This window comes from Sinocyclocheilus grahami, unplaced genomic scaffold, assembly GCF_001515645.1.
Source record: "Sinocyclocheilus grahami isolate Dianchi unplaced genomic scaffold, SAMN03320097.WGS_v1.1 scaffold32.1, whole genome shotgun sequence".
NCBI classification, from domain to species: domain Eukaryota; kingdom Metazoa; phylum Chordata; class Actinopteri; order Cypriniformes; family Cyprinidae; genus Sinocyclocheilus; species Sinocyclocheilus grahami.
In genome coordinates, this window is record NW_015505211.1 from 1,410,053 (window position 1) to 1,425,373 (window position 15,321).

General features: G+C 35.9%; 1 protein-coding gene across 1 annotated transcript; it reads right to left on the minus strand.

Annotated features, from left to right (window-relative positions):
* Position 1: 1 nt before the first annotated feature.
* LOC107576843 (zona pellucida-like domain-containing protein 1) lies at positions 2-5,534 on the minus strand. The gene is made up of 10 exons (XM_016262972.1): positions 5,429-5,534; positions 5,130-5,350; positions 4,590-4,771; positions 4,167-4,239; positions 3,714-3,811; positions 3,182-3,262; positions 2,902-3,073; positions 1,864-1,960; positions 1,713-1,742; positions 2-612 (listed from the first exon to the last, which is right to left on the minus strand). Exons 1-10 carry the CDS (start codon positions 5,532-5,534, stop codon positions 437-439), a joined length of 1,236 nt encoding a protein of 411 aa, XP_016118458.1. The 3' UTR covers positions 2-436.
* Positions 5,535-15,321: the final 9,787 nt, after the last annotated feature.

Here is a 15,321-nt window from a genome sequence, read left to right on the forward strand (position 1 = left end):
TTATTCAGCTGGTCATGTGGTCTCAACATGGCAGCCCCCAGATTTGTTTGGTCTACCAGTATGACTAAGAATCTCATGTGAGTGTACATGATTTTGTCAAAATTACATTTATTTATCTGTAAAACATTTTAATGAGGAAAAAATTACTGAGTGCATTTTTTAATGGCGTTATTCCTGATTATTGTGTGTGTGAGAATCATTTCCAATCAGAGTTCAGCCTCTTATGGTTTAGGATTGTGTGTTATGCAAATTTACAGTGATGAGAGTATCTGTATTGATGCTTTGTGACCAAAAATAGGCAGCTGTGTTTAGCTAAAGGCTGTGTAGAGTGATATTATGATATTATTTCCCTGTACTGTATGATTGTGTGTAACCGAAGAGCTCCGCACACAGGTATTGTTGTATTGTTTAGCTGACCGAACAGCCGTGTGTGCGTTTAGCTGAACGCTGGGTTGTGAGTTCCTGACAGAGGTGTTGGTGGCGTATATTTCCCTCTCAGCAGTGACATAGACAGGATGAAGAAACACATGCTCATAAAGGCGAGGATCGCGATGGCAGAAATCAAGGCACTCGTCGCTGAATTCATTTTGAATGGAGGGGTGTTTAACTGTGCTGAAACACACACATACACAGAGTGTTAGGAAGACTTCTTACAATATGTAACCCACTGTTCAAACTCTATCGCACACTCTTTCTTTCAATCCTCTTGTTCATTTCCTGATAACACCACCTGCTTCTACCCTCTATTAAAAGGGTCATATGATGCGATTTCAATTTTTCCTTTCTCTTAGGAGTGTTACAAGCTCTTGGTTGAAGACGCTGTGTGCTTCGTTGTGAAAGCGAAACTACTTTGTTTGGTCTTCCAAAAGAGGACGATATCTGCTTCGTCATGCCTGGAGCTGATCTGTGCTGGTCGCTGAGGGAATGCATCAACTTCGCGCTGTGGATCGCCGGATCGGCTTTCACCGTGGATGAAGTGGAGTCCAGCCCGGGGTCGTCACATGTGGTTGCCGCTCCTTCGTCGGATCCGCCGGGCGCGCCGTTCTCGACCCCGCCGCCTCTGCTCACTCTAGCCCGGCCTCACCTCACGCCAAGCCGCGGCTTCCGCTCATGCTAGCCCGGCCTCAGCTCACTCTAGCCCAGATTATAAGTCATTATAATAAGTAATTATGTCCCCACTGGATGCAAAAAATGCCTCGTTTGTAATGGGTTTTAATGTTTTTGTCTCGTCGCTCCGGCCGGGACACGGCATCAACAGTATGGTGAGGGGCATAACATTTCCGTCACATGCTTGAGGTATTCGACCAATCACAATGCACTGGATAGCTGGCCAATCACAGCTTTGTAAAAATCGATGCGTTTCAAAAAGGCGGGGCATAGAGGAGAAACAATAATGTACAGTATGTGGAAAATAATGTTTTTTTAACTTTAAACCGCATAAACACATTTCATTAGACCAAATACACAAAATAATGTTCTTTTTAGCAGCATCATATGACCCCTTTAACTTCTCTGTCGGAAACCCTCTGACTCATCATTATTTTGGTCACGGTTTTAAGCAGCTACATCCTTTGAGGGAAAAAAAATCCTTTATATTTTCTGGGAGGAAGTAAAGCATGCTTTTATACTTCATCAGAAACACTACAGTTCTGAGAAAGAAGGATTTAGCTTCCTTTAAAAAGGTCTAAAATGGAGGACAAAGGAAGGCTTACCTAGTTGGGAATTATTGCTGGGAGTTTCATCTGTGGACAGACGAAGATTGTTTTAGTGAAATGAGCACACTTATTGCCTTAAAACACTAAATAGTGTCTCATGCACTACCAGTTGAGCTACATAAACACTACATTACAGTTCATATCGTACCACTTCGGGTTACGATGGGCCCAGCAGTCATGACTGCATTGTCAGAAGCCACAGCAGTTCTTTCCGACACATTCCTTTTCTTCCTCTTACCACAGATCTGTCAGGATGATAATATTTGTATTTGAGTAATAAACACAGTTACAGCTTGAAGTTTATTTGCTTTTAATAACAGAAAATGAAGCATAATATTTGAACCAGTCAAGATGCTTTTCAAAACTTAAAGTGTTTTCCATGTAAATTCTTATTAGTTTAACTGGGCTGTTTTTTAATTTCCATTATTCTCAGTAGTGACTCTTATTGTATTCTCGGCATAAACTAAAGGCAGTAAAACCAATACTACCATGACACATTTAAAGTTTAATATTTTTCCACATTACGATGTTTCTGCATTACTGTAATGTCTTTTTTGCTGTCAAGTTTTGTTCCTATGTTTTTCTATATCAAAAATACCATAAATAGATTCAAAGATTCTAGAAATAAAAATTAAATGTGTATCATGATTTCCTCAAAATTACTGAGCAGCACAACACTGATAATAATAATAAATGTTTTTGAGTATCAAATCATTTTAGAAAAACTTCTGAAGGATCATGTGACACTGACGATGCTGAAAAATATGCTTTGCCATCACAGGAGTAAATTACACACACACACATATATATATAAGCAGTTATTTTAAATTGTATTAATAATTCACAATATTATTGTTTTACTGTATTTTTTTTCCAGATAAATGGTGAGCATAAGAATTAAAAAAAAAGAAAAAATTACTGACCTCAAACTTATGCACATTTTATATTTTTTAATAAATAACCTTCCCTGGTAGTAGTAGTAGTAGTAGTAGTAATAATAATAATAATAATAAACTGAATAATTAAAAAAAATGAAAATATTGTCACAATGTAAAAATCTTGAAAGTTATTTTCCTTGAGAAAATATAATATCTAATTTCTTTCTTAGGATTTTAGGATTAAGTATGATCTAGACATGTTGACACGCTTTCACAATGGTTTCACTATTTCAAGCAGCCATTCTTACAGGCAAGAGCAGGGGGCAGTCGTCAGAGCGACACAGCTTGGTCACACAGTGCAGAAAGACAGTGGACATTTTCTGGTTCTTGTGCTTGACAAAGCGGAACACCTCGAAGGAGAAGCGGCCCATCTGGCTCTTCCCATTCTCAAACACTGTTGTCTGCGGGTCCTTATCGCATCTGCTGGAACAGAGACAAGATGGACTTAGCATTTAGCCTCAGTTCTGGTTATATACCACACACATATGTGCAAGCACATTCACGTATCTGCGGAAAACATGGAATTACCCAAAGAAAAGGTCGTATCGGAGCTCATCATTAGGATTCCCAGAGGGAGTTGTGTAACAGTAGTCCATCAGAACATTCCACCTGTGGGGAGTGATATGTGTGAATCAGTCACTGAAACGCTGGAGACTGGATACGAAATGGCCCTATAGGAGCAAGCCACTGTTATTTCATATAGAAGTCATGTGTCTTATCTCTACTCAAGGCCCATAATAATCTTTCCCATCCACTTTAGTGGCGCCCATTGCTGGCCCTAAACAAGGCCGGCATTGAGTCACTCAGCATTCTTCCTTTAATGGGCTAAACCAGTTCTGGATTTATCAGATATAAGAGAGGAGGTAATTTAGAGAAGTGATTTAACAAAGCAGTGACAGTCCAAAGACCATGTGTCTGTCTCAATTTACATTTGACCTCCATCAGTTTTCATGGCTAACTCACCAATTAGACCGTTTCAGTATCATATCGTCAGTATGTTTTGCATTTGGGCCTCCTTGCAAGATACTTTCCAAGATATGTTTGTGTAATTGCAGTTTACCTCCTATCTAGGTTGGTGGCTTTTACTGCAGCAAACACTCGCGTCTTCAGAGTAAGTCCAGACACTGGGATGGCAAGATGATGGACGTATGTGGAATCCTTAAACATTAAACACCAAAGGTAAGGATTCCACACACATTTGCTCAAAAATCTTCTAAAAAATTTTACTATTTGCTCAAAATATATAATATTTTTATATATATAATATTTAATAAAAATATAATTATTTATCTTATACATAATTATATAATAATTATAATAACACACTATATATATATTTTTTTTTTTCTTATTATTATTATTATTGTAATTTATTTAAGAAAAGAAACTTTAGAAGCCTGTACTAGAAACAAGCAATATAGAGAAAAAAACAAAAATCATCAAAATTATCTATTTATATAGAACTAAACAAATACTTAATTAGAAACTATGCCAATGTTCTATATATACTCACATTGTATAGAAGTAAATTCAGCGTGCTCACAAACGTTCCATTGCTGTCCTTCACTGATATCGCTGCAGCCGACCTTTGAACAAAAGAAGCTATTAAAACATAATAAATATATTTTGCAGGCCAATTAAAGTCTGAAAGGAAAACTTGTGTAATAGTTTTTCCTGATTTACTATCTGATGTCCTTGTAATCAACTCTGCATTAGGTTTTACAACATATTCGTTGTGCATACTAATTTAATTATGCCTCACAATTTAGCTCGTTAAAGCTTAACAATAAGTGCTAAACATTTTACAACAGGCAATTTGGGACTGTTTTATCTTCCATCGAAAAATTTTGAATAATTTAGCATGAATTAAAAAAAGGACACAATAATGCATTAGATTGAAATGCAATGCTATATAACAGTGATGAAGTCGACTTACGAAGCAAGCTGTGTGTTGTTGACCAGGTATTCCAGAGGGTAACTACAACTGAACTTGTAAAGAAGTCCCGGTAGGTAGCTGATGACCGTTGGGGGATCCGGAGTGTCAATGTATCCTGCTATATTCCCAATCTGGACCAAGGAGAGATTCCCATAGGCGTTGGGCCCCTGAGCCGTGGTGACCTACAGACACAAAGGAACTAAGATGTGATTGCTCTTCCTGAAACTAATGTACCTTCACCTCCCTAATCCTCAGCTCTTTTATCAATGCCAGATCTCTGCCGTCACCCAACCAAAGCTAAATCCACCTCACCTGCAGATGCTCTTCATTTATACAGACAAATTGTCATAGAGAGAGTACTGTCTCTCCAAACACAAGCTGTAGTTTAGCATTTACTGTAACAAATGTGTTTTTCTTACTAACGACTGAACCTGAAATTAAAGTTCTGGGCCATTTAAGGGCTAATGTGAGTAAATCATTCTCTCATGGGTCAGTGCCCTCCATGCAGGCCTTTAAAAATGGTAAAAACTGGTTTCTTACCACAAGTGAGTTTCCACAAGCCTCCAGCGTGCTGAGACTGATGCTGAACAGCACGACTGTTGGGAATGTGTTGTTGTTGATGAACCCTCTGCAGTGGGCATCGCCGTGACGCCCATTCAGTGCCAGGTCAGTGTCGGTGTAGCCAGAAAAAAGCACCGGGCAAAAATTTATCTTCAGCGTTATGGTTTGCACTCCACAATACACGCTGATGTCCCGCTCAGCTGTTGAGAGAGAGTAAAATATCATTAATTACATGTCATTAATTAAATGCTTGCCCAAAAAAGCAAGTGCTCACTCACCGGGGAAGCGGCTGTGGAAGCTGGCATCACAGTTGAACCCATTGAATTGCGCATTCACTATGAAAGTTTTACATGCAAGCAAAAGAATCACACACAAACGTTCCATTTCAATGCCTGAGGAAGACAATGTATGAGCAATTTCTTTGGATTCATCAGAAAATGCTTCTTTTTCTGAAACGAGAGAAGAAATGCATGATTAGACTCACTTCAAAAGATAATTCCACTCTATTGTTCTGTAAGTATGCTATTAAATTAGAAGAAAATGCATGAGAAATGCAATACTTTTGTTGGTGCTTCTGTTAAATTTGAAACCAATAATGAGCATAAATTGATCTGAAGTGCCATTACACAAAATCAGTGAACAAATCAACCTCAATTTATATATTCAAAAAGCTACAAATCTATCCAAACCATTCACTTCCTGTAGGTATTTGTAAGTATGATGCTTTTACACCCTTACTTCACCCTGACCTCGTCATCTTTTGCCCTCCATCTGCTCTAGCATCCCTCGCTCCGTTTCGGAAGACTCACCCGTTTCCCTGGCTGCTGTTGAATCAGCGGTACTCCATCTGTTCTCAGCTGCGACACGAGACTGACTGGATTACCCAGCATCCCGGCAAAACCACTAGAAACACGGCCTTGCTCCGAGGAAAAAAAATAAACATAAGAGATTCATTATTTGAACACGTCAACAGCAAAAGAGCTGTCTGGGGGAACATGGGAAAGTCCATCAAAAGTGAATGTGTTATACAAATCCTTTCACGGGCCCAGAAACTTGAGCAGGTTTTGAAGTTTCCCACTCATATCCTTTCTGCTTGATCTTGCTTTGTCAGCGCTCACAAGTGGCCCCACGCAGCATGTGGTCTGCGAGGGGGGAATTATCTTTTCAACGGCTCCTGGACTGGGCTCGTCACTGACTGAGCTGGCCTTTCTGTGTGCCAGGACGGTCTGGGTCGGGACCAGGATTGTCTGGACGCTTTAGATGCTTTGTTTGGCCCGGCTCAGTCAGCACTTCCCCAGCCGCCTCCCATGATGGTATCCCACCTGTCTAGCCGTGACCCCCCTTTCCGACTGCCACTCTTGGCCTCGCGACAACGCCTCATGATTATCGACTAATGTACATGAGAATCTATATTACAAAAACAGTTTCTTCTGTGAATAAATGCCATTTCTAATCTCATATTATCTCCATTATCTGCGTACTTTTACTGATGAATGCTTGTTTCAACCTCTCCAAATTCACAGCAGACTAATATTTCATCAAATTAGCTGCCATTTTTATATTGTTTTTAAAATGCCTTTAATCTGCATGATTAATTGCCTTAGAAATGTCTCTACAGTCCATCCTTGCGGCAAAAGTGGAAATTTGAATGATTTCATCGTCCGTTCTTACCTGATTAATCAAAGCTCAAGGCGTCCGGGCTGCTGGCCAGCTCCAACTGCAATACATCACCCAAAAGTCACTTGTCAATCTGTGCAAAATACAAGAAATCCAAAGGATGAGGATTTTCAAAACTATGCAATACCACCCCAAACTGCTGAAATCCTAAATCCAGCTGGGTTTTACAAAGACACGCATGGGATGAAGCTCTGAGCCCCTTCGGCTGGATTCAGCCGGTCTGACAAAGTTTGTCTTGCGTCTTGGACTTTCTTCAGATGGAAGGTATTGTGGGTAAAATGGAGCTGTTGGTCTATAGTGGGGCAATTCAGTACTTGCGATAAGTATCTCTATTTATGCGCTTCCAGCAAATGTCATTCTTTCATTTTTCACACCTGAATGTCTCTATATGGCAGGCTATAGTGGTGTTTATCAGTGTGACACAATCTCATTCACCTTGGCAAGATATCAAGCATAACTATTACTTTCAGGATTTCCACGTGTTACATGTACTCTCTGGAATAACATTTGAGAAAATGAAAAAAAAAATTGAGCATGCTTTTGACATTTTTGGATTCAAATTTTTTTTTTTAACTCATTATTATTATTTTTTTTTTACGTTTTGAGCCATGCACAAAATAAAAGATTTCATTTCATTTTTGGAAACCTGTGTCCTTGGACAGTTGAGGTCTTCTAAAACCTTGTTTAAATGTTCTTTAGTTAGCTATTCAAAATAATGGGTTTAAGCAGCATTTTTGAAGTTTTCAGCCATGCAAAACAAAAAAAGCTTTTATTTTGTTTTATTGTATTATTATTATTATTTTATATTTGGAAAACTGTGCACTTGGACAATTTAGGCCTTTTAAAACCTTGTATAAATGCTTCTGAATTAGCAATTCATTACTCAAATACTGGGTTTGGAACAATCACAGGATGGTTTTATAGTTACAAATGTGTTTTGGGCTCAATTTAAACACCGAATGATGAAATGGTCTCGGCTCACATCTGAACTTCTAAAATCAAACCCACCAGCAGGAACTGTGTTTACGAGCACATTAAGAGCTTATCGCAACATAAAGGCTGTATCTGTTTTTATTTGCCTGGCATTTGGTCGTGCTTCATTTTCATTGTCTCTTTATTTATCTGATGACTTTATTCAGAGCGCAATGAATAATGTGGGTCAGGAGGTTATGGTGAGAAACTCAGTAATACAATATTAAACCGACAATAATAGTGATGACAATGACATATCTAAACTTTCTTAAGGTCTTTAGTCTAACCAACAATAATATTTAACCATCCTCTCTTAGCAAAATAATGTCTGCATATCTTGTATCACAAATCAATCTATAGTTTTTTTTAACAGGGTACAAGTAATTACTGTTTTTCTACCAGCCGTGTGAAATGCCATCAGCTGGCGGGCAAGAAGGTGTCAGACCCAGTGCATCAATCATTGCAGCCTGTAAGGAATTAGGAATGATGAGCAATCTGTCTCTGTTTGGTTGTCATGGCTATCCGGTGGATAGGATATGTCTAGCCTGCTGAGAGAAAAGCAAAGAGGAATTTCAAACAAGGGAATACACTTTCGGTGGCCTTTTTGAAGTGCCATGAGGCATGTAAAAGCCACAAGTTTTGCTAATTGCCTCTGTCTCTCTCAAAGAATCTGCTTGCTTTGTTGTTTAATTGTGCCATGTTTATTCATAAGGGTTTTTAACTGGAGGCGCAGTCGATTTAAACTTCTTATGGTGTAAATTTGATTTGAAATCTAACTGGAATGATTTTAGGCCACTAATTGGATGTTGATGTTGCAATTCAGTCGAGATTAGAAAGACTTTGTTGGGACTGACTCAAAGTCAAGTTCAACAAAACATTATGAGCAGACGTTTTAATAGAGATGGATCTGAAATACCAACATTAGGACAGATAACACAGCTTAAATAGTTTCACTATATTTTATAATACTTCTAATATGGAAACAAGTCAGCTGTGTGGCGATAGAGAGATGGAGTGTGACAAAGAGAGAGGGAGAGAGTGGGAAAGTCTGTCAATGACAGGTGTTTGGCCCTGTGTCGGGTACAGCGCAGATGAAAATGCCTTTTCTCTTCTCGGTAGATTGTATTGTCTGTCACAGCAGCCAACTTAGTTACCTCCTAACAGTTTTCCTGTCAGCAAAGAGAACATCACTTGTCATCTATATAAGCCCTCATCCAACACAAAACAGTTATATCTGCTGGTGAATGGGGTCATAAAGCACATGCTATATAGAGAAAAAACATATCCATGTTGAGAATCTGACATCTATATCACTTTTCTCCTCACACCCTTTTAATGACCCATTTTGTGACCCTTTTTAGTTGTTTTTTAAGTAAATCTGTTACTTAAAATATTCATATTAGAAATTCAGATGTTTTTAATAAAAATGACTATAAGCTATTTGAATAATATTTGTGAAATTGAGTTTAATAATTGGTAGAGGATGCTTGAAACTTAAAAATGCTTGAAGAATTTTTTTAAAAGCCAGAATGAATAAAAAATATGAATAAACATTTGAATGTGTTAATGTGAATTAATTAAATTTATCATATCAAATGATTAATTGATTGATTATTTTATAATTTTCTAACTGCTGGACAGCATTTGAGGAAACTATTGTGCATGTGAGAGAGCTGTGCGGGATTAAACAGACAGAAAAGCTGTGTTTCTGGTCCCAGGTGGCAGAAATCACAGGATGCCTTGTTGTTTATGTGTGAAACACAAGCCATGTTGTATTCAGACCTGAGGGACACACCTTTTCATTATGAGCCATATCTATAACCAGCTCTCTCCTCACAGACACAAACCTTGACAGAGATGCATATAACACAGCATACAAAACATCAGTGTGTCAGGATTGTAAGGCAGGAAATTATCTAAAAACTAAAATGTTACAACAACAGTAATTCATCATCTGTATTATTATTATTTATTGTATTGCTTTCTGAGCTGGAGATTACTTACAAATTCTGTTACTGATTCCAAATTACATGACAGAAATTGTAGTTAGTAGCGTATTCCATTACATTACACATTTCAGGTAATATAATCAGAGTACTTCTAGATTACTTTTGACCTAACTTGTTTATCACATTGATTTAAATAGGATAATCGTGTACCATATTGATATAAAAATACAAAGAGTAAGAACATATTTTCCATTAGTTGAAATTAACAACATAAAATGCTTTTACTTGTTTTGCTTCTGTTTCCGTTTTTATAACCATTTCTTACTATGTGTAAGTAAGTTGTTGTTTTTTAACGTGTGTTTGGCAGTGTTATTTTTTAGGATTACTGATAAACTACTGTCCTTTGATTTGTATTATTTGTATTTATTATTTATTTTAATTTTAGTTAAATTATGTCTGAATTTATTGTCTGTATAGGTCTTTTATTAAGTTTTTAGTTTTATTTAATTTGAGTTATTTTAATACTTCAACAAACTAATTGAAAATGAAATAATATATATATTGAATTTATAAAGGTGTATATACAGTGGGTACGGAAAGTATTCAGACCCCCTTAAATGTTTCACTCTTTGTTATATTGCAGCCATTTGCTAAAATCATTTAAGTTAACTTAAATGATTTTAGCAAATGGCTGCAATATAACAAAGAGTGAAAAATTTAAGGGGGTCTGAATACTTTCCGCACCCACTGTATATATATATATATATATATATATATATATATATATATATATATATATATATATATATATATGTGTGTGTGTGTGTGTGTGTGTGGTTGTACATACACATATGTATTTTCTTTTTTGGTGTTTGGCTTAGTGTTATGTTAGAATCATTGTTATTCCTTTTGTTCTTTAATATTTTGAATTGTTTTTAGCTTTATTTTTTGTTTTTCATTTAAATGTTAATTTTTGAAATTTTGTTGTATGCGTTTGTCATTTTTATTTAATCTCTTTATTTTAAAATGTGTATAGGTAGTATATATAAAGTTTGAACTTTTAGTTTTGGATCTGTTTTTAGTTATTTAATACTACAATTGATTGCTTCTATTGTCCTCATTTGTAAGTCGCTTTGGATAAAAGTGTTTCCCAAACAGGTTTGTAAAGGTATTGCAGGGGGTTTGTGATTTTAATGAAAAGTTAATAATTAATTAAATCATAAAAATGCAAAATGTAATTTTTAAAAATAGCATAAATCAAAATAAAACACTTCCGAAAAAATGAATTATTTTATTTGTTTACCTGCATGTCATGTGACCATTAACCAATGTCAGAGAACTGTGAACATGCAAATGTGATACTTAATTATTCATTTATTTTTTTTAAAAAGGAGTACTTCAAGTAAATATATTAGGAGAGAGATGTTCAGATGAATGCCTGCATTACATGTAAATAAGTAATAATGTGAATGTGTGCATTTTAATGTGTTTGAAAGACAAAGGCCTCCCAAAGACATTGTAATAGATGGTTAAATAACCTACTGAGTAATAACTCAAATAAACATTAATGTGTTCATCAGTAGTTGATGCAATGTTGGAACACTTCTTAAACCTGAAATGATTTTTGTAAAAATCATTCAAAATCAAAAGCTGAGCAAAATCAAATGCTGAGTAGCACCTGACTGGTCTTTGTGTGAATGTCCACAAAACTGGAAAACTTTCTGAGTGTATAAGCGGTAGGCTATTTTAAAAAGGAACATTTAAAAGATGAAAAAGAGGAATTTGGGAGAATCAATAAACTATGAACAATTTCATGTGATCAATGTGATAATGTGATAATAAAAAAGTAACTGTAGTCTGATTACAAGTATTTTTATAATGTAATTTAAAGTAATATTACAAGTAAAAATATTTTTATATGATTACGTAATCCAGATTACATATAATGCTCTGATTTAAAAAAAATAAAAAAGCTATAAGCATTATACATGTCAAAGGATCATGAAAGATAATAGTTATGTAAAGCCCTTTAAATGTCTATAAGTTACATATAATAAAAAAAACTGTAATAATGATAATAAATATGATCATTCTAAATAATAATAATATTATTATTTTGATGATGATGATGAAGCTTTATTTTTATTAAGATTTACTGTTGCTTGTTTGTTTATCTTGTAACGAAATATTGTTCCGTTTTCTGGTAGAATATTTGTTGTAAATAGAAAGAGCTGACATGCACCTGCGGTCTCTCAAATGGATGTTGTCAAGATGCTCTTGAAAGTTTGTGAGCAAGGACACAGAGACTCGCATGTGCATACCGCCCCCTACCGATAAAACTGCAACACGGTGAGCACTGATGCCACCTGTGCGATGCCGACTGTTGCTATATAGCAGGGCTCCTCAAATCTTACCCTGGAGGTCCAATGCGCTGCAGAGTTTAGCTCCAACCCTGATCAAACTCAGCTACCTGTGATTTTCTAATGATCCTGAAGACACTGATTAGCATGCTCAGGTGTGTTTGATTAGGGTTAGATCTAAACTCTGCAGGAAAGTGGATCTCGTGGGCCAGATTTGAGAATCCCTGCAATACAGGTTTAAGTCAATCTGCTCGGCCCATTTAACACAAATGAGCCTCGTCCTGAAACTGATCAGTGCTCTGGCATTGTGCATTAGTGGCTGATCTCCTTGACATTCAATCTCTGATACCCTCTCCCTCTCTGCTCCTCAGCTTGAGTTCAATCTAATTGCACCAGTGAGCTGAATATAGTGATGCTTAACAGCATATATCAACATCAATGTCAATATCCTCTATCTATCTACACTGTATATATATATATATATATATATATATATATGTGTGTGTGTGTGTGTGTGTGTGGTTGTACATACACATATGTATTTTCTTTTTTGGTGTTTGGCTTAGTGTTATGTTAGAATCATTGTTATTCCTTTTGTTCTTTAATATTTTGAATTGTTTTTAGCTTTATTTTTTGTTTTTCATTTAAATGTTAATTTTTGAAATTTTGTTGTATGCGTTTGTCATTTTTATTTAATCTCTTTATTTTAAAATGTGTATAGGTAGTATATATAAAGTTTGAACTTTTAGTTTTGGATCTGTTTTTAGTTATTTAATACTACAATTGATTGCTTCTATTGTCCTCATTTGTAAGTCGCTTTGGATAAAAGTGTTTCCCAAACAGGTTTGTAAAGGTATTGCAGGGGGTTTGTGATTTTAATGAAAAGTTAATAATTAATTAAATCATAAAAATGCAAAATGTAATTTTTAAAAATAGCATAAATCAAAATAAAACACTTCCGAAAAAATGAATTATTTTATTTGTTTACCTGCATGTCATGTGAGCTGAGCAAAATCAAATGCTGAGTAGCACCTGACTGGTCTTTGTGTGAATGTGAATGTCCACAAAACTGGAAAACTTTCTGAGTGTATAAGCGGTAGGCTATTTTAAAAAGGAACATTTAAAAGATGAAAAAGAGGAATTTGGGAGAATCAATAAACTATGAACAATTTCATGTGATCAATGTGATAATGTGATAATAAAAAAGTAACTGTAGTCTGATTACAAGTATTTTTATAATGTAATTTAAAGTAATATTACAAGTAAAAATATTTTTATATGATTACGTAATCCAGATTACATATAATGCTCTGATTTAAAAAAAATAAAAAAGCTATAAGCATTATACATGTCAAAGGATCATGAAAGATAATAGTTATGTAAAGCCCTTTAAATGTCTATAAGTTACATATAATAAAAAAAACTGTAATAATGATAATAAATATGATCATTCTAAATAATAATAATATTATTATTTTGATGATGATGATGAAGCTTTATTTTTATTAAGATTTACTGTTGCTTGTTTGTTTATCTTGTAACGAAATATTGTTCCGTTTTCTGGTAGAATATTTGTTGTAAATAGAAAGAGCTGACATGCACCTGCGGTCTCTCAAATGGATGTTGTCAAGATGCTCTTGAAAGTTTGTGAGCAAGGACACAGAGACTCGCATGTGCATACCGCCCCCTACCGATAAAACTGCAACACGGTGAGCACTGATGCCACCTGTGCGATGCCGACTGTTGCTATATAGCAGGGCTCCTCAAATCTTACCCTGGAGGTCCAATGCGCTGCAGAGTTTAGCTCCAACCCTGATCAAACTCAGCTACCTGTGATTTTCTAATGATCCTGAAGACACTGATTAGCATGCTCAGGTGTGTTTGATTAGGGTTAGATCTAAACTCTGCAGGAAAGTGGATCTCGTGGGCCAGATTTGAGAATCCCTGCAATACAGGTTTAAGTCAATCTGCTCGGCCCATTTAACACAAATGAGCCTCGTCCTGAAACTGATCAGTGCTCTGGCATTGTGCATTAGTGGCTGATCTCCTTGACATTCAATCTCTGATACCCTCTCCCTCTCTGCTCCTCAGCTTGAGTTCAATCTAATTGCACCAGTGAGCTGAATATAGTGATGCTTAACAGCATATATCAACATCAATGTCAATATCCTCTATCTATCTATCTATCTATGGCCACAGGAAAATATTCACAAGATGCTTGTGAATATTTGTCTTCGTGCAATCAATATTTGAATGCATCAACTGAACTAGACAGATGCAGGACATTCCAGAATCTGAGTTCCTGCAGGCAAGGAAAATTAGCCAGCGTACAGTCAACACGAGTGTAATCAATTACTGTAATTTGCACCAATTATTTAAGCTTTAAAGACGCAGCTCAGGATTTATCGACACAACCTACTTTTTTTTATGCTTTCTGTAATTGCATATTTTTTTCACTAGATGTCTCCCTTTCCAGGCATTTTGTAAGGAAGGATTAAATAATTCTTGCACTGAGGAAAATTTAAGTAAAAAGTTTTATTTCGATTTTCTTTCCCACAAGTTAATCAGTTTATCAACTGGAGGCTAATAATAAGTCATTCATTTATAAACGAATCATAAATAATTAAATCATATATTTTTTTAAGTAATAAAGATAAAACTGCTAAACATTTTTCTCATCTTTTATTATAGATTTCATTTTCGACTAAGTGTTATTGTGACATGTCTACCTTACTGAATACTCACACACCTTCTACTTGTTTATATTATATTTAAAAATAAAACACATTCAATTTTATATAACAATTATATATTCAATCATACATTTAATCAGTGACACATATCTAAATAGATTATGTTGTAAAAAGTACCACATGTGAAACCATGAGTTTGGTTGGACAATCACCCATCACCCGTCTGAATAGCGGAACTAGTAGATAATACACAGAAACTATCCGTCTAGAGCCGCCATTTTGGCTCACAATCTATGTGTTATGAGAGCCCCAGCCTAATGTTTAGAGCCAACATGGCGTCGTTTGGCACCAACCATCCAGCATCCATATAAACCTTGGGAGGATCCTCTGAAAAGAGGAAACAGACCCGCCATTTTCCTATGAGCCTTTTAAACCCAGCAGGGGGAGGTGAGTTCCGAGAGTCGAGCCACTGAGGAGGAAAAGGGGGAGTTGAGGGGGAGTTGAGAGAGAGAGAGAGAGA